Here is a 24983-nt window from a genome sequence, read left to right as displayed (position 1 = left end):
ATACCTAAATTCATTTTTAAAGATTCGTGGCATATAATACAATTGCAAGCATAATATAATTCTAGTTCTTTGCTCATTCAATCTCTCATTTTTTATTTTCAATTTATAATTAGATATTTTAGTTGATTTTCAAAAAAAGTTTTGCTCTGAATGAGTCAGTAAGAAATGTTCTGTGTGCATTATATTTATTTCTTATTTCTTTCGTGAATTAGTTAAGCAAATAATTTACATAGGTCAAATTTTTTTACTTGTTTCGCTTTTGCAACCAATGATTTATTAATAAACTTGTTATGTTTGTATTGTGATTTATAATTGAAAATAAATGCAAAACTTTTTAGGAAATTGACAGGTTAAGACAAGAATTCAAAAGTGTAATGTAGCTTGTAATACTTTCATTTGACTTGTCTGAAATCATTTTACAAAAATTGTAGTCTCAGAATAATATTTTTTTCAAAGTTTTTAAATCATAATAACAAGCACTTAGAGAGTTATTTGGTACTCATCTTACAATTTACATCAAAATATATAATATTTATTAAATTATGCATAAAAAATAGTAATCAGATACTTTAAAAACTCTTTGAAATAAATTACTTAACATTTAATTAAGTGTTTTATTTGAAGCATTTAATTTCAAAAATAAAGCAAATTTATAACAGATTTTAAAGCTGCAGAAGAAATATTATGGTTTCAGTGCTAGTCACTAAATATTGCATATTTATTTTTGCATTTAATATAATATTTTATAAGCCTTAGCGTGAATTCATTATGTCATTAAAAAGCAACAATAACACATACAGTAAATACTTATGAAAATAAAGTTTACTATGCTTTAAAAATAGTGTGAATTCATAGTAGGAATTGCAAACATTGGTATGCATAAATAAATTGAACAAAGCTTTCCTGGCTGATATACAAAGTGATTCTGCCCTCCTGCTATATTAAATTATCATGTTATGAAAGATATTAAAAGACAGGCAGACAAGACATTAAAAAATAAATAACTGCAAAAGAAGCTTTTGTTTTATTCCTTGCGATTAAAAAATTGCGCTACTATTTAACAAGTAAATTAGCATTTAAATAGAAATAAAAAAAAAGTAACTGAAGCACATAGACAAAAAAATATTTTTATGGAAAATATCTGCACTTTCTTTGAAGATCAAGTATTGTACTAACTAAAATATGAAAGTACTGTACCCTGTTTTGAAAATACATTTTTATACTTTTCTTATTATAGTTTTAAATAAAGGGTTAGAAGGAACTAATTTAAATGTGTTATTACTAAAATATTCTCAAAAAAAAAATCCCTACGAATATTTTAGATTTTCAAATAATAAAACTTTGAAGAGAGCAATAATTAATAATTTAATTTTCGAAAATAAATTTATGGAAACAAAATTTAAAGTTATTTTGCATGCTTAGACTATGCATAAAATTTTAAAATTGATACACAGTTATGCGTATATTAATTAAACATGCGTTATTTTAAGGTTTCTCACAAAATTAAAATTTATATAAAAGTAGGACTTGTAAGGAATATTCCTTTGATACTTTTCCTCACTCAGTTAAGAATTTTAACTATGCAAGAATGATAAAATAAAAACAAACTTTATTAAAAAGTTTTACAAATTTTCCCCTGTTCCGTGTACATAATGTTAAACTAATTTTTGTAAATAAAGAATATTTTATTAACTAAATGATTGCTTCTCAGCTTTAAATATTTACAATAAATAATTTGCATAATTTAAAAATAAACTAACACAGAAATTTTTGTCAGATAAGTTTCAAGCATCGCTAAATAATTAGCCAACTTAATAATAATTTTCTTTATTTATGCTGAACTAAATTCTGCATTTACACCAAACATTTTATCTAACATGGTTGTCCGTTCCAAAAATTAACATCGATGGAATTTCACAATTTTACATTGATCTTAACCCCGATATTTATTAAGCAAATATTTCATATTAAAATAAAGGAAGTTTCAAATGTATGCTGCATAATACATACATATTTTTAAATAAAGTGCTTTAAGAATGAAGTAAAAAATATATGCAACAAATAGAAGTTAGAAATACATACAGCAAAATAAGGACAGAGTTTTTTAATATAAAAAAGTAAAATCAAAGTTGAAATTTACTTTATAGAGAAAGAACCCAGAATTTAATTATCCATTAAATATTTTATTTCAATGAATTGAAGAAAAATTTTACTTTAGGAAATATATTGTTTTCTAAAAATTGAGTAGTTCTGTCACATAATATTTAACGAAAAAAAACTGATCAAAATTACTAAAATGATAATTATGTGAATGCTTACATAAATTTCATCGGTAGATTACGATAAGTTACCCGTAAGAAATACTCTAGTCACTGACGGTTACCCTAAATTAGCTGCAAAGCTATAATGATTATATAAATATAGGTTTGACTGTAAATTTTTTCACGTTAAATACCTGCCCACTGACTGTAAATTATCGTTGCGCTTGAAAAGGTTCTCAGCCCTGATACTTGTTTGAAGCTCTGGTGACAAGTTTGTCAAATCAAGGCGAATCGCAAAGTTTGCAAAATTATGTGATGCTGCTATCTATTGAAGAGCAGCTTTTTCGTTGTCGTAAAGAAAGAACGAGAGAAATGTTCTTAGATGAAGACTGGGTTTATACCCAGAACCTTTGTGCCATAAACGTAATGCTGTAACCATCATAGAAAAGGGCGTGAACCCTCAAACTGAATTAGGAAGCATTATATAACATACGTATCAATTAAAGGTCAACGCTACTAATTTCGCTGAAATTTTCTTTCAAAGAATACTGTATTTTTGTCAAACAGGGAGCTGGCTGCATAAATTAAGGTTTAATATTGTTGTAGTTTTGTTTTTGGTTCTGTTTCGTTACAAATAATAGAAATTAAAGAAATGAGCTGGCTGTATAAATTAACGACCAACTCTCTAAAATTTGAGCACATTTTTTAAAGTCTACGTAAAAGGAATGTAGTATAACTATTATACGTGGATTGTATTTTGTAATACAACATAAAAGAGGATTTTTTTAAAAGTAGAGTACAAATGGGAGATTTGACCAATCTTATCATTTTTATATTTAAATACAACGTTTATTCAACTGGTGAAAACAGATTGAATCATATGTTTTCTGTCCATCAGTCACATTTGAGAATAAAATCAAGGATAAATCACGCTGTATTCTTTTTATCCAGGAAAATTCTTTTTTTTTGTTATTGCGATTTTTCAGTCTTTTTTTTTTGTTGCTAAGTCTGAACCAGTCACATGTCTCTTATATATCGATTACTCATATATATTTATATCTGAATACTTACTAAAGGGTGTTTCGTAAAGATGCCCTTAGTATCTACTTTTTAGAGTCCTTATCAAAATGAAAAACAAAAAAGCACGCGCATTGGGGGTTGTAAAGTAATATTTAAGCAAAAAAAAGAAAGAAAAAGAGCAAAAACGTAATCAAAATCTGACAAAATACAGTACAGTAGGGTGAACGTAATAAACAAGAAGACAGATTTGATTACCAGTGAAAACAGATAGAGTTGTGGGATGATCATAAGAAACACCTTCGAGTTTGTCTCTAATTTAGACTTTTATATTTATTTATTTATTTATTTCGCCTTCCATTGTATGTCGATAACAGTTTTTTTAATCTAATTTAAATGTTATCTTGCGATTACCATAACTTGCAATGTTTTCTTTTTTGATACGGATTTCAAAAATACGTATTACGAGTGATCTTTATTTACCCTGCATATATATATATATATCTATTACCTATACTTCCCACGAATTATTATTCAAAATTAAGATACAGAAATCATGACAGCTCTATATTTTGTTAAACATTCTAAATATTTCTGTAGAAAAACAAAAATCAACTTAACATTTTACTATAATTAATGAGAAATTTACAATTGTATTCTAAATTTTGATTATGTTAAGAATCATGGATAAACACTTTAATTAAACTCCTCCATTTTTATAGCATGTAGTTAATACTATTAGAACAAAAAGTTTAGTAAAATCTTATAACGTACTACCAATGTAAATTTGATAGTAATTCAATAAAATATTCTGAAAACATCAATAAATACTATTCACATTCGAAGTTTAATCAAAATGTAAGTAATGAACATTAATAGTTTTGGCTGGGTTCCAGAATAATTCTAACAAAGTTCGTAGGAAAATATTTTATTGTTAAACATAATGAAGAACGAGACAGGAATAGATTTTATAACCGGTGTTGAAACGCCGTCCCAATTCTGAGTAATAACAATAATATAGGTAAACAACACAAGAAGCTTTTGAAGGGCTGGACCATGAATGCATTAATATTGAGGAGTATTTTAAGAAGCTATGACGTACGCAATGACATAAAGTGAGGGCATCTCACTTAAGTTAATGAGATGTTTTGCATTTCGGCTTCTTTGCTTTCTTCCTTCGGACACATTTCTCTCATTAAATTTAAACTACTGTCCATTGTTGTCGAAATAGATTTAGCCTCTTGCGTGTTGAATCTCTGTAAAATATCCTTGATATACTATGTTGGAGATATAATCAATGAATTGTTTTGCGTAAATTCAATGCAGTCCTAGGTCTTTCATTTTAGAAGTCTTTGAGAGTTCATCATAGACATCATGGCAAACAGCATTGTTGTTGGTAAAAACTAATATATCATCAATGTAAGCAACAATTATAATTTTAGCAGTTCTTGATTTTAGGTGATAGACGCATTTGTCATCGTTTAATGATTTAAATTCAAGAGACTTGAGTTTGTTGTCCAACTTAGTGTTCCATTCTAGGCTTGACCTGTTTTAATACACATAAAGAACGTTTCCGAAGGCGAACTTCGTCTTTTTTTGGGAGAAACTAAAAATCCTACAGGTTGCTTGATAAAGATTTTTTCCTTTAAATATCTGTTGACATAGGCCATTATGTTGATATCTTTTTAAATTGTTTACTATTGAATAAGATATTACAGTTTTAATGGACTTTAATCTTGCAACAAGTTAATATTCTTCGTCAAAATCTCTTCCAAGCTTTTGAGGACAAACTTTAGCAACAATTCTAGCTTTTTAATTTCGAAATGTTTAATCATTTTTGAATTTAACTTTTAGCACCTATTTAGAGCCGATAATATTTTTATGAGCAGGCTTTGACACTATGAGTCAAACTTTCATTTTTAGAGCAGTAGGTTGACCTGCTCTTTATATATTGAAAGCAGTTCTTCTTTTGCGTTTGGAGAGGACTAAATCGTGATTGGTTGGATGTCACAATCGTGTGACGTCTTCTTAATCGGAGTTCGAAATCGGCGTGAAATTATAAAATTCTTCTATGCATCTGAAGTCACAGCGTACAATTGTTTTTCCTTACTTTTTATTCCACACCTTATAAACTTTAGTTTTTGTTGAATAACCAACAAACATATGCTCACTTGATGTGGGATCAAATTTTGCTTTTGCTCAAAACAAAAGTTTTCTGTCTGAAAACTTTGAAATAGGATAAACTAGGCTGGGTTCTGAGAAACAGTTTATAAGAAGTTAAGTTTTCAATTACACATTTTGAAGTAGATCAATTTTTTACGTATGTAGCATGAGAAATAGAAACTAGGAAAGGGGAGTCCAGATTGTGTTTGGCCATTGTTTTGATCAACCTTTTAGCGATTCCGTTTGTTGCGGTCTTAAAACAGCTGATTTTTCTCTCCGAATACATTGTTCTTGATGATAAGTTTCGAATTCTGTTTTACAATATTTTAATCAGTTATTTATGTGGAGTGTTTTGATTTTCATCCTTGTTTGGTTTTCTACTTGAGCTTTGTAATTTATAAAGGCTTTAACTTATCTTTCATTTTAAGGAAACTGAACACGTTGTAGATTGATTTGTTGTCGATGAGAGTTGCAAAATGTTTTGGACGACAAGTGATGGTATTCTCATTGGTCCCCAGCCGTCAGGGTGATGTTGAGATTCAGTAGTTGCTTACTTCTGAATTTGAATACCTTTGGAAAGGGAATTGCATTATGTTTTGATAGGATGCAAAATTTTTGCTCTTAATAGAATCGTTAAAGTCGAAATTTGATCCTCTCAACAGTCTTACAGTCTTTAATTTCTATAGATTAGTTAACAACAGAAACCGATTCAATTGTTGGATTGACGAAATAGAAGTTTCCTTTTCGGAAAGGGGTCATTAGAATCTCCAATCGGTTTCAAGAATTTTAGCTTATTTTTCTGTAAAAATTGCTGTTCTTCGATTTTCGGTTGCTTTTGATGTGGAAACCAATTTTTTTTTAAATTCCGGGACAAGTAGCACATTTTTAAGACGGGTCATTCTTGATTCTATATATTCTGAACAGTTATCCAAATTCACCTTTTACCGATATCTTCCGCTTTCTGACGGCTAACTCTTATAAAAAACATCGGTAATTTTTTTCTATTTCGTAATATTATTTTTCTTCACACATGTGAGAAGTTGTATCGCTATCTAGGCACCAAAGGGTTTCCTTGTGGTGGATGTTCGTAGAAACTGACGAGGTATATTCTCCTGCTTTCATAAACATTGATGTGTAATGATTAAATGAAGTGCATTTACTGTTGGCTATTTTCTCTCGGTATTCAGATATTTTGTGTCCGATTTTAGAACAGCAAATGCATTTCATCCGAAATTTTTTATTATTCGAAGCCATACTGTTTTCATTTTCTCTGCAGTTTTCGTAGCTAGATTTCGGTTGCTGTTTTTGTGTTTGATTTGTATAAAGTGCAGATTGCGATTCAATATAAGAAGATTCTTCATTTCTCATTGTATTCGATTCTTCTAAAAGTTTAATTTTCAGCTTTACCCGAGTAGGTAGGTCATCTATTGACTTAATAGCCATTCGAGAATTTTCGTATGGGTCGGGAATACTATAAAGCAGTTAACTAGTCAGCAAATCATCGTCAATATTACACTGCTTGACAATTGCTAAGAGTTATATTTTTCTTAATAAAATATAATATACATTGATTGATGGAATGAAACTAATTACATATTGAATAGACAAAATGCATTTATTATTAGGAAAAATAGCTCACATATCGACATATCGAAAAATAATAAAATAAAATATGAAAAAGGTGCTTATTTGACGATTTCTAAACAGCCATGAAAAATGGGTCATCTTGCTAGAATGAAACAGAAATGAGTATCTCAGTAAAATGTTTGATTACCTCGAACATTAATGTACATTTTGCATCTGTTATTCATGTTATCCACTAAACTATCGAAGAGTTCTTATGGGATGCTCCTTTCTATAGGGGGTTTTAAGTTCTTGCACGGTTTGAGAATGGCGTGTTTTTTGCGAAACACGTCTTCCAAAGGCATCCCAGACATATACTCTATAAGATTTAGGTCCGAGGAGTACACAGGCCATTGCATACGGTCAATATCTTTATTTTCTACTGTGCCCGATACTTTAGGTCCCCTGCGTGGTCGTGCATTGACAACCATTAGCGGAAAGTCTGGACCTGCCACACCCCTAAAAAGACAAACATGATTCAGAATAATCACTCTGCAATACCTCTGCGATGAAACGTTACCTCGCTGAAAGATTTGAAGTGGTGTTCAACCATTGTTCATGATGCCTGCCTATACTGCATGCCTGGGCCATTACAATCACATTCTTGAACCTATTGTTGTGCACAGCGTTTTCTCCTCTCTCTCCACACTATCTGGTAGCCACAATCACTTCTCATAGTGAGTCAAGATTCGTCTGAGGATAATACTCTGACGACTGATGGTTACCCCAGCAAATACACTAACTAAATCTTTCTCGGTGATGGCATGGTAAAGGCAGGATACATTGAACAAGTTTCTGTGCATGCAAACCAACTTGATTTTATCGCCACGAGTTGATTCTAGGAGAAACATGTATGCCAGTAGCGGTTGCAAGGTTTGCAACTATCTTTTGTCTAATATTTCTGTTCTTTTTCGCCTACTGGAGATTCTTCTTGAGGTGTGGTGTTCCTACAACGACCACAGGCATGCTGTCACATAGCATTTCCATCTTTAGGGGTCTTTTTTGGTGACACTTTTTGACACTTCCATTGCTGCGTCTAATTGCTCGTCCACGATCGTAGGAACTCAAATGATATCTTGGTAACATTTTGCTCTTAATTTTTGCAACACCAATCTGAATTTTACAGTAATAAGTTCAACTACCCATGGTGCTATTTCGGTCAAATATCAAATATGAATTTTCGAATGAATGAAGAGATTGTGTTCGCTGCTTTTATACAGATAATCGGTACTGCTCTGTCACGCCCTCTACACTTGATTTTACTCTTATTAGTCGGCTGCAAAGAACGCTACTCCATAAATCAGTTGTTCCATATCAATTGTCAAGCAGTCTAATATCCAGTTTTTTCAATTTATCCACTTGAGTAAGGAACTTATTTATATGGTCGCTCATTAGTTTTGTTTCGCTCATTTTTGTAAGAGCAGTTGTTTTAGCCCTGTTTTCTAGCATGACCTTTCTGTTCATATGCTTCTTTCAGCTTATTTCACAGTTCTTGGGAAGTTTTAACACTGTTTGCTTGAGATAATTCACTAGAATTATTTGAAAGTATGATATCAGCATGAGCTTCTGGTTCATTGGAAATCCATTTGGCAATTGCATCAGCTCCTTCTCTTGGTTTCTTTTCGTCTCCGGTTAGAAAGCTGCAGAGATCACTTTTTATCAAAATTGCTTCTATTAGGAGTTTTCATGCATAAAAATTATCTTATGAGAGTTTTTCGATCGTCAGAAATTATTGCTTTTCGTTTTGCTACGTAGCAACTTGCTTGTTTTCTCAGTTTTACAAAATAGCGTCAGTTTCACGTCAGATGAGCTTTCTCTAAATCTCGTGTAGATTTAAAAGAGAGGAATGAACATTGAGTTCCAACAAATGCGGAATTAAAATAAATAATAAAGATCTACCTTATCAGATTTTGTTCAAACAGCGTGAAATGGATGAAATAAAATTTATTTTCAAAATTATGATAATTCAAGTTCATAAAAACGAATAAAATTTTTATAAATTTTTTTTTTTTGTCTTTATTTTAATAAAAGTTTCGTTTTGAGTGGAAAATATTAATAAAATGCTTTTTTCTAGGTTGTAAAAGTATTCTTGTCTGCAATAAATCTATATTGAGAGTTAAAAACAATCAGTTAGTCTTTCAAAATTAAAATTTTTAAGCAATCGAAGAACCAAATTCAATTAGTAAGCAAAATTTTATTTTTTTCACAAAATTTTATCTATTAAAAAATAGTTTATTGTTTTATAAACTGAACATAAAAGAGTACACTGTTTTATAAACTGAGTAACTTAGCATAAATATATTTTGAAGTTAATGCACAAGATCTTTCTATAAATAGTTTTAATTATGGGCGAAGTTTATTACAAAATGAAAACATGTGATAAAGATTGCAATTTTAATAGTTAATTTTCCATAATTTCTCTTTGTTGATTTCAACGGTTTATTTTAAGAAAATGGTTTAAGAAACCTTCAAAGCCTGCCTGTCACTTATATTAATTTCAATGAAACCACTCAACTCAAATAATAATTACTAGTGTTTTACTAGTGTAAATTTTATTTAATTTTTTTATCATCCGAGTATATTTGTCTGATTTATAATCAATGTTAATGTTCAGTTTCACATACCTTTTATTATGTCCACAGTTTTGTCATATAATAATTTGAACAATTGTAAGCATCTGAACCACTATATTACAGATGTTTATAAGAGTTGGCGATTTAATAAATTATTTTCTATGCATAATAAAATCGTTAAATTGTAATAATGGGTCTTTAAACTCAATGGAAGGAAAACTGTACAAAAATTCTTGTTTTTTCCAAAGACATCCCTTAATTTTATTTCTTTATAACTATTTTGTTTTAAAAATTATTTAATATTTGAATTATAAAAACGCTTTATAGGACTTATCCCAATATTTATTGTATTATTTGGATAAACGAATATCTGTAAGTTTGATGTACCTTATTAACTTTTGATCCAGTATTACAAGTAAAAGGACTGTTTGAGGGATCTCATTTTAAATATGCAAAATTACGTAGTGTAGATGATATTTTAAGTTATGAAATAAAACGCAAAATAGATCTTTCTCTGAAAAAACTACAAGCATTTTTTTCCGCAAAGGATTTTTACTGACTCTCTAAATGGGGTTTTCGAAGTTTAGAAAATAGGGTCCTAATAGTTTAGCCGAAACAGCGAACAAAAACTTGAACCTGCTAATTAAAATTTGACCTTTTGCATAGTTTGACTTATGTTTGGAACTAACAAAACAAATAAAAAAAATATGCTGTTGTAAAGACTGATTTAATAAATTTGTGAGCGACGGAACAAATTTGAATTATGAAGAATACAAAATTTACACAAATTTATTCTACACCAATTCAAATAAAAAATAAAAATTGCAAGGAATCGGTTAAATAGGTCAGAAGACATAGAAATGCAAAAATACTACTTTTTGGGGATATGGAAATACACAGAAAGTAAAAATAACAACAAAGGGCACCAAACTTGCATTTCTGCATAATCTTTCGTGTTAATATATTACCCCGATTGCAATTACCCTTTATTTTGAAAATATAAAATCCAAAGACTTGAAAAAAATGCTTGTTTAGAGAAAGTGTACGTTGTTCCTATGTGTGATTCCGTAACTTAAAATATTGCCCGCACAAATTTATCAGTATACTTCAATTAAAATTATCATCTCTGTGCATATTTCCAAAAATATTTCGAGTAAACTTTGCCAAAATGCGCGATAAATAATACAGTTAAACAACTCCCGCTTAACATATTAATTTAAAAAAAATTCACGATGGAGTTCCAATTTAACTAAGAAATTGTTATTGTATTAGACAGGAGCCTTAGAGTTTATTGTACAAAATATTAGAATTTGGATTCTAATTTTAGATCGCATTTAAAACACAGACGAAGAGAATAAAGACAACTCTTAAGTTAAAGTAACATATTATAACCAATAATGTTCTTCGCCAGTGGAATGAACTAAACTTGATGACGCATTCAAGGCAAACTTTAGTTTTTTGATAATTTGTAATTGAATAATTCGAATAAATTTTAAACTGATAAACCAGGGACTATGAGGAAAAGTAATTATTCGTGTTGAAGACGGAAACAGACCTGTCGATTAACTGTCATGAGCCCATGAGTGTTAACCAGAAGACTAGCTATTTTGTCGCCATCTTCCGGAAAAATCTTTACTTCCCTATCAGAGTGAAATTTTTCGATTCGTCCTTGTTGGCTGCTTGCCAGTTTTCCATATTTCCCCAGGGCAATTAGTATATGATTTCAGAACGTCAAATACTGCCCGTAAAGAAAATTCAACCAGAGTGACGCTACCGGTATCTTCTATACAAATTCAGAAAAAAAAATTTGAAAAATCATTTTTTTTTCTAAATTTTTTGCAGAAACTTTGGAGATTGCTTAAGATTCTAATTCTTACATACAAAATATTTCATTACTCTTTTTTTTTTTTAAATCGATTTTTTTAATTCAAAAAACTCCTAAATGATCATTTTTAAGCAAACATTTTTGATTAAATGTACTCTTTCCATATTCCACGATGGAAAAATGAAATTTCCGAAAATTCTTTCGTTATTGTTGAAAAAAGTACTTCTTCATTGAGAGGAATCAAACCCAGAGAAAATTGCTTAGAAGTGAGCACACCAACACCTGTGCATTCCCACCTGATCATGGAAAATGTCTTAAAACCAGATTAAAATGCCCTGAGATGACACATGAGTGGGAAAGCAGAAATGTCAATAATTTTAAAACTCCCGTTTTGTTAAAAACCTCGTTATTTTTAAATAAAATTTGTAACTTTGTAAAAATATATCAGTTTTAAAATTATAAGAATCTTAAAAATCTGATAACTTTTGACCAAATACTTGGATAGTATACTTTACAATGATTGAGTTATTATTGAGAATTTAACTATCTGAAAGGAAAACTTTCTTTAAAATGAAAAATTTTCTTTCCGGGAAGAAGTTTTTTAATCCTTTAACAAGTTTTATCTGTTATATTTACAGTCCATTTTAAAATCAACATGTTTATACTAATTTTCAGTAACCAGGATATTATTTGGGAAGGGCTAATATATTGACGACAATATGTTCCTTTCCTTAACTTCATAATTTTTTTTATCACACTTACTAGTACCTAATAGGATTTGGGCTAAAAATATGTAATGAAAATTAATAGAAAAAAACCCATGCAGAATGCATAATTTACAGAAACCAGGATATTATTTGGGAAAGGCTGATGTTTTGACAATATGTTTCTTTTCATAACTTCATATTTTTTATGTCCTTCACTAGTACATAATGTGATATGGGTTAAAAATATGTAATGAAAATAAATAGAAATATGCCATGCATAAAGCATAATTTACAGTAACCAGGATATTATTTGGGAAAAGCTGATGTTTTGACAATATGTTTATTTTCCTAACTGTCAAATAACAATTGGGAATGACTATCAAAAGTTGCAAAATACAGTTCAATAAATGTTAAAAATGGGCGTTTAATTTCTGAGAGAAAAAAATAGACAAAAATCTTTAATTTTTGTTAAATAAGAGTTGAATGATTTATATTCTTTACATGTATCAAAAACTAGTCTTAATAGCAGGTATGTAAGTACCTATTTTCTTTTAAAATTAAAAACAAAAAATTTACATTAAATAATTGTAATATTTTTATGAAACTTTGCATGTTATGAAAAAAAATCAGTTGGTCAGAAAATTGCCATGATAATTCGATTTCTTTTAATACTTTCAAATTTAGCTATCGGAATACAACTGTTTTTTTTCAATAAAATATTGAGTTTCTTGAGTTGAGTGGTTTTCTAAATAAATTTTGCAGTCGGGAGAAATTCTTACCTGAGATAGCATAGCCAGGAAACCTTTGTTTTCAGCCGCTTCTACAGCCAAAATTTCTTGCTAGAAGGAAAAGGAAAAAATTAAGTATTCATTTTTTTCCCCGAAGTGTTTTTCAGAGTTTTTTGTTTTCAATGAAAATTTGACTCTTACATTGAACTTCGACTCATGTTAATTTTTTAACGGCTTTTTTTTTCTCACCATTCTCTTACGTTCTCTCAACTTTTATCAATATAGTTATCAAAATGATTTAACATAATTTCGTGAAATTTGGAGTAGGCTTATTTCAATATTTTTTTACTTTAATGTATTTTTTGGAAATGTTTTTAGTTATTGCATAAATACTAAAATACTGAAAGAAAATACTGAAATATTTGAAAAATTATCTTAAGGATGGATAAATAAATTTAAAGTACTTAATTGAATCAATTTTTTTTGTGTCTGATCAAAACACTAAATTGCTTTATATAAACATCTTTCCCACTGTAATATAATTAATTTATTTCTACCATTTGTTCAGAATATTGACAATTATCTGTCTTTGTTAAACTCTCATTTTCACTTGTAGACATTTAAACACCAATAAATTTTTTTGGTGTTATATTAGCTTTGTAAACACCTGAAATGTTAAAAAAATCACCTTTTTGGTAAAAAAATAAAATTTAAAGTAGAAAAAAATTATTTTCCATTTTTCACTGAATTTGTTTTATTTCGCATATTTTTTACTTAATATGATCTATTTTCGTTTCAATTTTTGGATAGTCTGCACACTATTGTATTACTCCCACTACTTTTAACTCTACCTTTTATTAAAGATGTGTTTGCATCTGAAATGAGATTGTAATTTTACTTTGTCATCTTTTGAATGAAATTTGATTTTTATTTTGTGAGGCAGAAGCCTATGAAGAAACTTTATAAACTGATATTTTTTGAAACAAATATTTGCATTAAATACACCTCAAACATAGAACAAACAACTCTATAGGCATAACTATTTTACTTAAAATGACATTTCAACAATAACATTGATGGAATAATAAAAAATAACTATTAACATTGAGTGGTCGAAATTTTCGACAGCTTTCCTAAATAAACTTAGAATCGCATTTTCTAGATTGCTACTAACGTCCATATTTTTTGAATGTATAAATTTTAAATCTGCCTAAAATATATATATTTACTCAGACAAGTTAAGTTTTCCTGCTTTATTCAATAACTTAAAATCTTGTTTTCACTAATCAGTGAGAGTATTTAAGTTTATAAAGATTGTCCCAGTACATTAAAATCCGATCTTTAGATCAAACGTTATTAAAGATTTTATTTTTATTTTAAGCGCTGTATTTTATTTATAACATGACAAAGCATGAAGAATACTAAAAATTTAAATGGGATTAAAATACAAAGTTTTATAAATTAGAATTTCATATTTAAAAGTTGATTGCATCTGAAAAGATGCATTTTGAAATGAATGTAGTAGAATAAGATTCTTTAATGAATTCTAGAGAAGAGAAAAGTATAGTGATAGGCATAAAATTACTTTCTTGGAAATGAGAATCGAATTTTAGATTTGGTGGGAATTCATTAGGGGAACGTTAAGTGACTAATTAACATATTAACTGAAGAGATTATCTCCTTGTGGAACGAAGTTTGCTGATTGTATGTCGTTTGTTGTCATTATGCAAGAAGAGGAACTCCCTGCGAGGATTACACGATTACAACATAAAACAAAGTCTGCTTTAGTTGAAAAAAAGTGAAATTAGATTAGACAATATTCATTTTTTAAACGTATCAGTGATACAAGATGTTAGTTCTTCTGTTTTGAAATTAGTTACAACTGTTGAGTCTTGTACCTGTAGAATTAAATTTACCCTTTCTTTTGTATATGTATGCAAACGTTTTTGTATAGTTCACTCTCAGCTATTTCAAATTAAATGAGTATTTTTTTAAATTAAAGACTGTTTTATTTTGTGCTGCTTTTCTAAGAAATTTAACCATAAATCTGGCATTTACTAAGTGAAAATTATCGTTTAGTTTTAATCAAATTCAGTTATTTAAATTTTATGCAAAACTATGTATATCTTCAAAATAATTAAATAAAAGAAAAGTCAAATAATGAAAAAAAAACATTAAAAAAAAGCAATATTTTTACAAAATATTTTACAGATTGAAATTTTGTTCGTTGCTACTTTGAATAAATAAATATATGCGACTCATATACGAATTTATGTAAGATATGCTTGCTTAAGAGTGATACGGGTTTTAAAGTGACATAAAAAAAAAAGCACGTGTAAGTCAGCAGCATTACACAATTATGAGGAGACATTTGATTTCTTATAAGAAGTCTATTTGAAAGACTGCAAATGTAAAGGAGCAGTAAAATAAAGCCGAAGGATTGGGGGTTGCACAGGCACTTACAATCGAAAATTTTAGAATAAGCAGGTGGATCATACTCGTTAAGTTTTTTTTTCTTTGCTCAATAATGTATGTACAAACTTTAGTGAGGAAAATGGATATCAAGGAACTGATTACGACAGCAGCATTGGTGATCTTACACCCTTGTGCAAATTAATTGAAACAAACTTTTTTTTTCGTGTTTTTTAAAGAGGATGTTTTGGGGTTGTTTCGGTTACAATGGGGTTGGACCTTTGCAGCCTATTGACGGTATGATGCGTTCTGAGCAGTACCTTACTATTCTGGGTAAAAAAGTTGTTCCAGAGTTGAAGAAACGATACCCTGATGGAACAGGGATTTTTCAACAGGATTTAGCTCCTTGCCATATGTCCAAAATTGTCAAGAAATTCATGTCTGAGAATCAAATTGAGACATTGGAATGGCCAGGGAACTCTCCAGATATCAACCCAATTGAGAATCTCCGGGCCATATGCAAGAATCGCCTATTAAATCTGGACTGTACAACTATGGAGAAGCTAATCACGGCGTTAATTCATGTGTGGTACAAGGACACAAATATTATAAATGACTGCAAAAAATTAGTGGAATCCATGCCAAATCATGTCCAAATGTTAATAAAGTGTCGTGGAGATTATATTATGTACTAAAAATTTTTGAGTTTGTATAAATTTAAATAAAATAGCATTTTCTCTTAGTTTTCTGAATTTATTGAGTTTGTTTCAATTAATTTGCACAAGGGTGTATTTCTTTTTATTCGAGCAGTACTAGTTGTAGACTTGGAAAAAGACACCCTCCACGGTAGCAGGCATTGCAGATTATCAATCTGCAAATCATTTTTGAATTCAGATTTTTCTTTATTTTTAAAAGAAGAAAAAAATTACCAAGACTAATTTTTAAACATTTCTAAACTTGTTTTTACCGCTTCCCTAATTATCCCGAATTAACTCGGGTGTGTATGTATTGCAAATATTTATTATCTCGAGTAAACTCGGGCATAGCAGAATTCGTCAATATGTTTCGTTTTATCACGTTTTTACTTGGCTGGAAGCAAAACAAAAAATAATGATAATCTACTGTGATTGGAAGTTTGCCAAATTTGTTTGGGAGTTCTGCTGTTTGTGGGACTGCAGACGTGTTTTGTGCAATTGTATATACGATGGTTGATGAATTTACATTGAAAAAAAAGAGTAAAAAAAGGATGTTTGCGAGTGAAAGTAAAAGTAATGCAGATGATTTTTCAGATTATGAAAATATGAACACATACAAAGACTGATATTGAACTTTTTTCATTTGCCCGAGACAATTTGGGATCGTAAACTGATAGTAAATTAAATATTTTTCAAGCATAAAAAATTTAAGTTTCAACTTACAAGGGAAACTAGGGAAGTGTGACTCGCCAATTTTGAAATAAACTAGTGGGATGTATGCCTTATGAGGAATAATTTTAGGGGGCAACATTTGTTTCGGCCCATAGAAGGTCCTGTGAGAGATAAAAAATAATTCAATATATAGAAAAATCGGTATTTTATTATTTCAATGCAGACTATTAGTTATTGTAATTGTCTCATACTCCAATTAATTTGTAATTAATTAGTTAAATAATTAACAAATTAATTATTAATTGATAATCAATTATTATTTAATTATAGATTAATTGTTATTTAATTATTGATTTATTAATTATTAATTGATTTGCAATTACATACTCCAATTAACTAGGAAAATTTTTTGAAAAAAAAAAATTAAGAAATTTGATGTCAAATTCTTTTTAAAATTAACCTAACAGGTTTTTCTGAAAAACTACAGATATATAAAATTTTCGAAATCAATTTTGACAATAAATCTGCATTATATAGTACGTGAAAGTACCACAAAATTAATTGGAGTATGAGATAATTACAATAACTAATAGTCAGCATTGAAGTAATAAAATATCGATTTTTCTTTACATTGAATTATTTTTTATCTCTCACAGGACCTTCTATGGGCCGAAACGAATGTTGCCCCCTAAAATTATTCTTCATAAGGCATACATCCCACAAGTTTACTTCAAAATTGGCGAGTCACACTTCCCTAGTTTCCCTTGTTAGAGCTTGTGTATTATGTTTTGTTTTTGTTCCTTGTATTTATTAATGAAATAAAAAAATATGTTGATGTTTTGCATTTTGTTTTCATAAAAATTGCTAAGAAAAGCGGTTAATCAATATTATAAAGCTAAATTAAGCGAACCTGGCAAAGATCGAAAGTTAAGAAAATACCTTTTTTCTGTTACATCATTACTAGACCGTGGGTAGAATGCATTTATCTTTGAAGTTCATTCCTATGCCATCAGGGCATTTTTTTTTCTTCCGGCAAGTGATTTAAGATGCTTTAGTATTTTTAATTTTAGAAAGGTTCTCCAAACATTGTTTGCTCAAAATTTAATAACTATTGCTTTTAATTCGCTCTCTTATTTTTAAAACACTTTCGTAATCCCCATCAATGAAATTGTCGAATTAGTTTTTTCTCCGCCAAGCTAATAAATCTCACAATCGCTAACAACAATATTTGTAAACAAATCGTTAAGAACTCTTGTGGTGACGGTATTTTTCTGGAATTTTTTTTAATCTTTTAAAACAAATTTTAACCAAACAAAATTTCTTTTAAGAGCCAACTATTTATTCATCCCATTTAATTTTACCGTTTTATTGGTAAATATTTGATTTCCGATTCAAAATTGGAATTGTTGTTTACATTCCAGAAATGATATTTTCGAAATTGTTTCGGCTAAAAAATAGGTTTGTCTTTAAGGGCTTTTCATGTAATATTATTTAAAAGTAGAAAGAATTATTAAAAGAATTATTCAAAGTACTTTTCCTTTCGTAGTAAAATTATTCAAGGAGGACAGTAAAATTATTTAAAAAGAATTGCAAAATTACTTATAAAGAACAGTTAAAATTTTTAAAAAGAACATAATGATTGAAAAATGTTTAAATGCTTTAATATTTTCCTGATAAATTCGAAACGAAATGCTATAGTATTTTTTCTTAAGTAAAAATGCCTACTACAAATCAACATAATTAACGTGTATGATGAGTAGAATTTTTGTAGAGTTCAACACAAATATTATCTTGATAATATTCTAATTTACTTGAGAATAAATTTTTTTTCTTCAAAATGGTGTGTAAATTTTAACTTAATTTTTTTTATTGATATGTGTTTATTAGAAAGAAAGAAAACAAAGCGGTTTTTTGTTCTGTGTTTTACAGGTACAAATTTCTAATTGTAAGGGGAAAAAAAAGTAAAAAAAACAAAAAAACAATTAATTAATCTAAACTAAAGAAGCATGTGTTTAGATTAGAATTCATTAAATGTTTTTATTTTAAATAAGAAACAGAAAAGAAAAATGAAATTTAAAGGATTTGGGCAGCTTTTCACTACAGAGTCCGCAACAAGAAATTCGAAAATTTTGCATTTAAATGTACTGAATATCTCTTAGGTGATAGTGCACACTTAAAATAAACTGCATGACTTTAGACATTCATATAAAGAAAATGTGACCAATGAATTTTATAAACTATTAGCACTCCTTGGACAAAATATTGTGGAATAACTCTATATTTAAATTTCAAAGCATAAAAATATGTGCAATCATCTGGGATTATTTTCTTTTGCTTAGATTTTGCTTTTCTAGGGACGATAATACGTACCCGAGTTAACACCGGATAATCAGGGAAAAATAAGCATATTTTTTTCATTTTATTAATAAATACAAGAAGATAAAACAGACAAAACATAATACTAAAGTTTTAAGTTAAAATTCGAATTTTTTTATGTGTAAGAATTTAAAATCAGTTTACTATCCCGAGTTATTTCGGGTAAATGAAAAAAGCTTAATAATTGCTTCTCTAGGTATTAGAACAATTATTTGTCTTTGTATGATAGTTCTTAAGACAAAGGACAAGGCAGAGTGATACTTTTCAAAAGTCAGTGGAGGAATACGCCATTTTTTTTCTCTTATTGCTATGTAAATTCAGCAACCATCGTATCTACAATCGCACAAAACACGCGTGCAATCCCACAGTCCAATATCAAAACTCCCAAATAAAAATTGGCAAACTTCCAATCATCGCAGATTATGTTTCTTGCTTCCGACCGAGTAAAAACGTGATAAAACAAAATGTACTGACAAATTTTGTTAAGCCCGAGTTTTCTCGGGATGGTAAATATTTGCAATACATACTTACCCGAGTTAACACGGGATAATCAGTGAAGCGGTTAATAAATTAAGAACAACTAAATCACATTCAACGTTCTCTAAAGTTTGAGGCTTTTTATTGCAAACGAGTGCCAAAGCAACTGACTACAAGAGTTTTTCATTCTTCAACTTTGAGATGCTATTATTTTTCAGCTTTCAACCATTTGTGTGGTAAAACCTATTTTATTTTCTATGCATTATCTCTGATCGACAAAATAAATTTAAAAAATTAGCCGCAAACATTGTCTTTTTTTATTTTCAATCCTAACTTATTAGAAATTCCTTCCTGAAATCGAAAATCTGATTGTTAATTTCGATAAATGTTTCTTTATTTAGTTATTAAACATTTAAATTGTCCAAAAAGGCCTTCGCAAGTAATGCAATAGAAAACAATCCCGGATTGGTTATGACACGTCACATGTGCTGAATGGAAACGTGCCGCTCCATCCGCTAATGTTATTTCAATGCTCTTTTAGTTTTGATATCTCTTATATTGTATGAACATTCTTTGTAAATTATAAGTAAAAACGGTTCATGGTTTTGAGAGTTTTTGCAAAATGAAAGAAATATTTTAAAACTTCAAACTGTTTATTTATTGCTAAAATATCTGAAGAAATGATTATGCAGCTCTTCAGAGTGAATCAACATTTATATTCAGCTGAAATCAGTGGAATTAAATTTTATAGAAAATATTATTTTACTTCACTTATTTTTAAGTTAAAGTAATGCTCCATTACAACCTAATTACTTAATCAAAATTCGTCGCAGATTTGATAGAAAAGTATACATTTAGATATCGGATGGATATTTTTATTATTCTGTATTGCATTAAAACAAATCAGTATTTTCATAAATCTAGTTCATTGAAAAATATGAATCCATCGTCGTTACAGTCTATGTGCTAATGCAGAATTCAAAAAATGTAATTTAATTTTGCATCTTTATTTAATTATTTTTCTTTTTTACTTGAGTTTAAGAATTTTCTTTTTAAGTAAATATTTACTATTGCAGTTTATGTCTTCTCTTGTTTTATTATGTATTAAATATTTAAATACACATTAACGCTTATATTTAGTATTCTTTGAGTAAATAGGAATTTCGCTACAATTAGAAATAATATTTATTTTAAAATTTATTAATTTTAATTCCTGTTTCTGCCATAAAGTATTTTCCAAGTATGGTTATTGTTAATTTCTCTCATTATTTTTGCTAACTATTTGTCAGTGCTTGCAATGAAGAATTCTAAAATAGTAAAATTTATACATTCTACATTTTTAATTAAAAAAATAATTAAAATAGTTGGAAAAGTCTCGAGTTAAGCATTCGGTATCGTCGAAAACGAATCAACACTTTCAAGAATCTAGTCCATTTAAATATATCCATACCTGCCAACTTTTAATTCTTTCGAGGATGATTTTCCCCAGTGGTAGCAATATGGAATTTAATTTACTATTTCAGGCAGATACATTCGCTGTATTTTGAACGAGCTTGTGCGGACTACCAAACCAGTATTACTTATTTTTATATATGATTAATTTTTAAAAAAATAGTGGTGGAGCAAAAAGATTATAAATTAAGTTCATAAATGCAAGGAATATATAGAAACCATACATTTTACTACCACTTTAAATATAGAAATAAAATTTTGCGCCAAATGCGTAAAAGTTGGCAGGTATGTATATCTGTCCATATTCAACGTCATAATCTACTTATATTTAAAATTTCAATTCCTGTTATTTAATTTATCCACTTAATTTCCGCGAATATCATTAAGCTAGACGTTTTTGTTTCAATAAAGCTAAATAATAATAATAATAAATAAACTTATACAAAAATGAAAAGAAATTCTAATGCACTTTATTTATTAAATAACTAAAAAATATGCATCCGTACTAGATGGAATCACTATATCCATACTGCAAACAATTTTAATTAATTTTTCGTCTTGCTCCTTTTAATTACACATTATTTAAATAAATGCCCAATAAAAAGAAATAAAAAAAATGATAAAAAGCAATATGTAGTAACAGAAAGTGTGTTAACTTTTATTTTTTATCACACTTCGTTCTGCGTACAAAAATTTTAGGGATGGTCTTTATTTAGGGAGGAGAAACTGAGATAGAAGAAGAAAACGAGAGAAATACCTAAGGTTACATTCCCCTCAATAGATGGTTTTATACATCGGTATAGGTATTTTATGTAGAAATTTCAAAATTACCAAAAAATTAAGAAAAAAAAAATCAGTCGAAGACAGAAAAAAATTCAAAATATCCAATTTCCTCTCTTATTTTGGTTCACTATATCCGCAAAAAATATTATATATGTATAGCAAGGCACGGGAGCGAACATTTCGTTTACTATATCCGGGAGATCAGTATAAACCATGTTCACTATAGCGAAGTTTGACTGTAGTACTTTTTATGCCATGTATGCCTAGCATTAAACTTCTTTAATTTTATGGTATTCACTATTTAACTTTTTTTCTCTAATTACTTTAAGACTTACAAGAAGTTCTTTCAACGATTTTTAAATTTTTTAAATCAAAATGCGTTATTTGAGAAAATAGTAGATATTGAGTAATAAGTCACTATTCTGTGAGCATCCTACTTTCTTTTATTAAGACTTCTTTTTAGAAATTCGAAGAATAACTCTTTTTAATAATAAAGTAATAACTTCAATTAAATAAAAATAAATATCTAGTTCGAAAAAAAGTGAAGTTTTAAAGAAACTTTCGAGAAAAGTTCTAAACATGCAGTGTGAAAAATAATCTTTTTTTTTGTGCAACCTTTAAAAACGGTTAGAATTTCTTTCCGCAGGCAGATGTACATCATAATTACAATTTTTCCGGAAGAATGATATGCAACTTTTTCCAAAAAATGGAAAAAAATATTTACTTTTGCTTAGTTTTAAGTTTGTTTATATTATCTGATTTTACGAAATAATTTTCATACTTGTAAATTTATCATTTTATTTATACTAAGTATTCTACATGCAGAATAAAATATTTTTGTATATTTAAACTTTTCATTTCTTAATGCTTGGTAATATTTTTGTGACCATGAAATCTGCTTTAAAAATATTTCTTATGAATGCAGTTGATTTTTCACAAAGACAGATTATTGCCAGTTATGCAAGCAGTGTTAGTTCACGCCCACCTGATATTTTATCTTGAAAACCTAAATTAAATAATAACAAATTAAAATGTTTTTAAAATATAAGAAATATGCTTAAAAATGAATACTGTACTAAAGTATGTAATTTAATATTCTTATAAAGAAGCTTTTAGTTCCTCATAATTATTTTTTACAATAAGTACATTTTACGATATATAATTCAATAATGCTTGAATATTTTTATATTATGATTATTGTTTTATTATATGATGTATTTAGATGATTATTTTTATATTTATTTGATGTATTTTCTCACAAATCTATTTTTCATAAGGGTTCTAGCATATAATGATAAAAATAGACTTATGCTTTTCATTCATTATTGTTTCTATCTGTTTTTATTAATATTTCGGTTAAATAAAATATGACATGATTTGCTAAAATATTTGAAGATGATGCCTTTAAAGATTTATTTTATTAGAATTATATTCAAAATCCATAAATAAACTCTTCAAATTCGTCATCTAACTAAGCGAATATCTGAATTAATTTAGATAGAAATAAAATAAATAGCGAGCCCCATTTAAGTACTAAGTAGACACGGTAAGTAATGCAGGTAGGCGTAATATAAATAAGGCTACTTGGTTAGAGGTTACAAGCGAGAGAAGGCAGTCTAAAGGCCTAATTATAGGGTACTTAACAAAATGTTAGCAGTAATACAATTTAACACATGGTGCTTAAGAAAATGTTGGCCTAAAATTATAGCCTACATCTAATCTGCTTTAAGTGACTATTTACATATTTAGAGGTTCCATACTCAGTAATTATGTAATACACACTTGGTTAAAAACATATCAAATAAATGAGTTAAGGAGCTTATGAAATTCAGGATATATTCTTAAGATAAAAAGGTATTGGATATTAGACAGTAATTTATTTTTATCTTAAAATACAAGAGATGCTTATTTTACTTAATATATAGTATTGGTAGAAAATTAAATAACAGTTTTTTTGAGCTAAATCAGTTTTTGAAGTGATGTAAACATATAATGGTTTTAACACACAAAATGATAGATATCTTCTTAACAGCTTCCCCGATTATCCCGAGTTAACTCGGGTTTATATATATTGCAAATATTCATTATTCCGAGTAAACTCGAGCATAGCAGTATTCGTCAATACGTTTTGTTTTATCACGTTTTTATTCGGCAGGAAGCAAAACAAAAAATTATAATAATCTGCTGTGATTGGAAGCTTGCCAATTTTTGTTTGGGAGCTTTGCTATTCGTGGGACTACAGACGTGTTTTGTATAATTGTATATACAATGGTTGATGAATTTACGTAGAAAAAAAGGGTAAAAAAAATGGCGTTCGCGAGCGAAAATGAAAGTAAAGCAGATGATTTTTCAGATGTGAACATACACAAAGACCAATATATAAATTTTTTCATTTGCCCGAAATAATTTGGGATAGTAAACTGATATTATTTGGGATTAAATCTCTAGATTAGCAAATTTTTTTTTTACACTTTCGTATTCAAATTTAAGAATTTTTATCAAATTATGAATACCTAATTACAAGAATTCATATTTCGCGGAAGGGTATTCACCGGACAAGTTTCGAATAGACCGTTGTAACGATGTATCTAAATTCCCATTTGAAATATTCATCATTTTGTTGCATTTCAGATTATTTTTTATCTCAAAAGCAGCTATTTTTGGAACAAGACTTTAGTTTTTCGTTATTTTTATAACGTAAAAAAAACTATTTTTTATAAAAATAGAATTTACAGAAAAAAAAGGTCCTTTAGGACACTTTTTCAGCAAGTCCTTTTTTACAGCTAACTTCTAAAATAGTATTCATAAGTTTGTGATATTCGAGAGAAACATCTAAATGTTTGAATTAATTAGTATTCAGCGGAGATTCTGTGCAACGATTACAAACTTCCACAAGCTGTTGTGACGACGCAAAACTCAAGGGAAAAAAACACTTGAACAACATCAGAAAAATATTTATTATCCTTCTGAAGGTTTAAACAATGATAGAAATTGCGATATTTGCTATAGAAATAAACACCGAAGAGCCATTACATTATGACCACCATCCATCTATAACAATGGACTAGCCCAGGTTTTCATGGTTTCTCGCCCAGGAACAATGTTTTCATAGGGCACATTAGGACCCATAATCCTCATAGAACAATCCCTGACGTCTGTAAGCTACTTGAACATAGTTGCAGACCAGGTTCACCCATTCATGGCAACAGTTTTTCCTGC

General features: G+C 28.7%; 1 protein-coding gene and 1 long non-coding RNA gene across 8 annotated transcripts in view; one reads left to right on the top strand and one right to left on the bottom strand.

Moving 5' to 3' along the window:
* Positions 1–24983, bottom strand: part of LOC107454859 (cytotoxic granule associated RNA binding protein TIA1-like) — a 975013-nt gene that overhangs the window by 19546 nt on the left and 930484 nt on the right. For 6 of the 7 annotated variants that reach the window (XM_016073996.3, XM_016072550.3, XM_071188070.1 and 3 more), the window contains one exon: positions 12949–13008. The exons of the other annotated variant lie outside the window; for it this stretch is intronic. In XM_016073996.3, the coding sequence (XP_015929482.1) occupies positions 12949–13008 (60 nt within the window). The remainder of the gene's footprint in view (positions 1–12948; positions 13009–24983) is intronic. 7 annotated transcript variants of the gene reach the window in all.
* Positions 1–24983, top strand: part of LOC107457276 (uncharacterized) — a 110406-nt gene that overhangs the window by 39130 nt on the left and 46293 nt on the right. The window lies entirely within an intron of this gene.

The sequence above is a fragment of the Parasteatoda tepidariorum genome, chromosome X2 (assembly GCF_043381705.1).
Source record: "Parasteatoda tepidariorum isolate YZ-2023 chromosome X2, CAS_Ptep_4.0, whole genome shotgun sequence".
Classification (NCBI taxonomy): domain Eukaryota; kingdom Metazoa; phylum Arthropoda; class Arachnida; order Araneae; family Theridiidae; genus Parasteatoda; species Parasteatoda tepidariorum.
The sequence above is the reverse complement of the archived record's forward strand: the minus strand, read 5'-3'. Positions and strand labels throughout refer to the sequence as shown.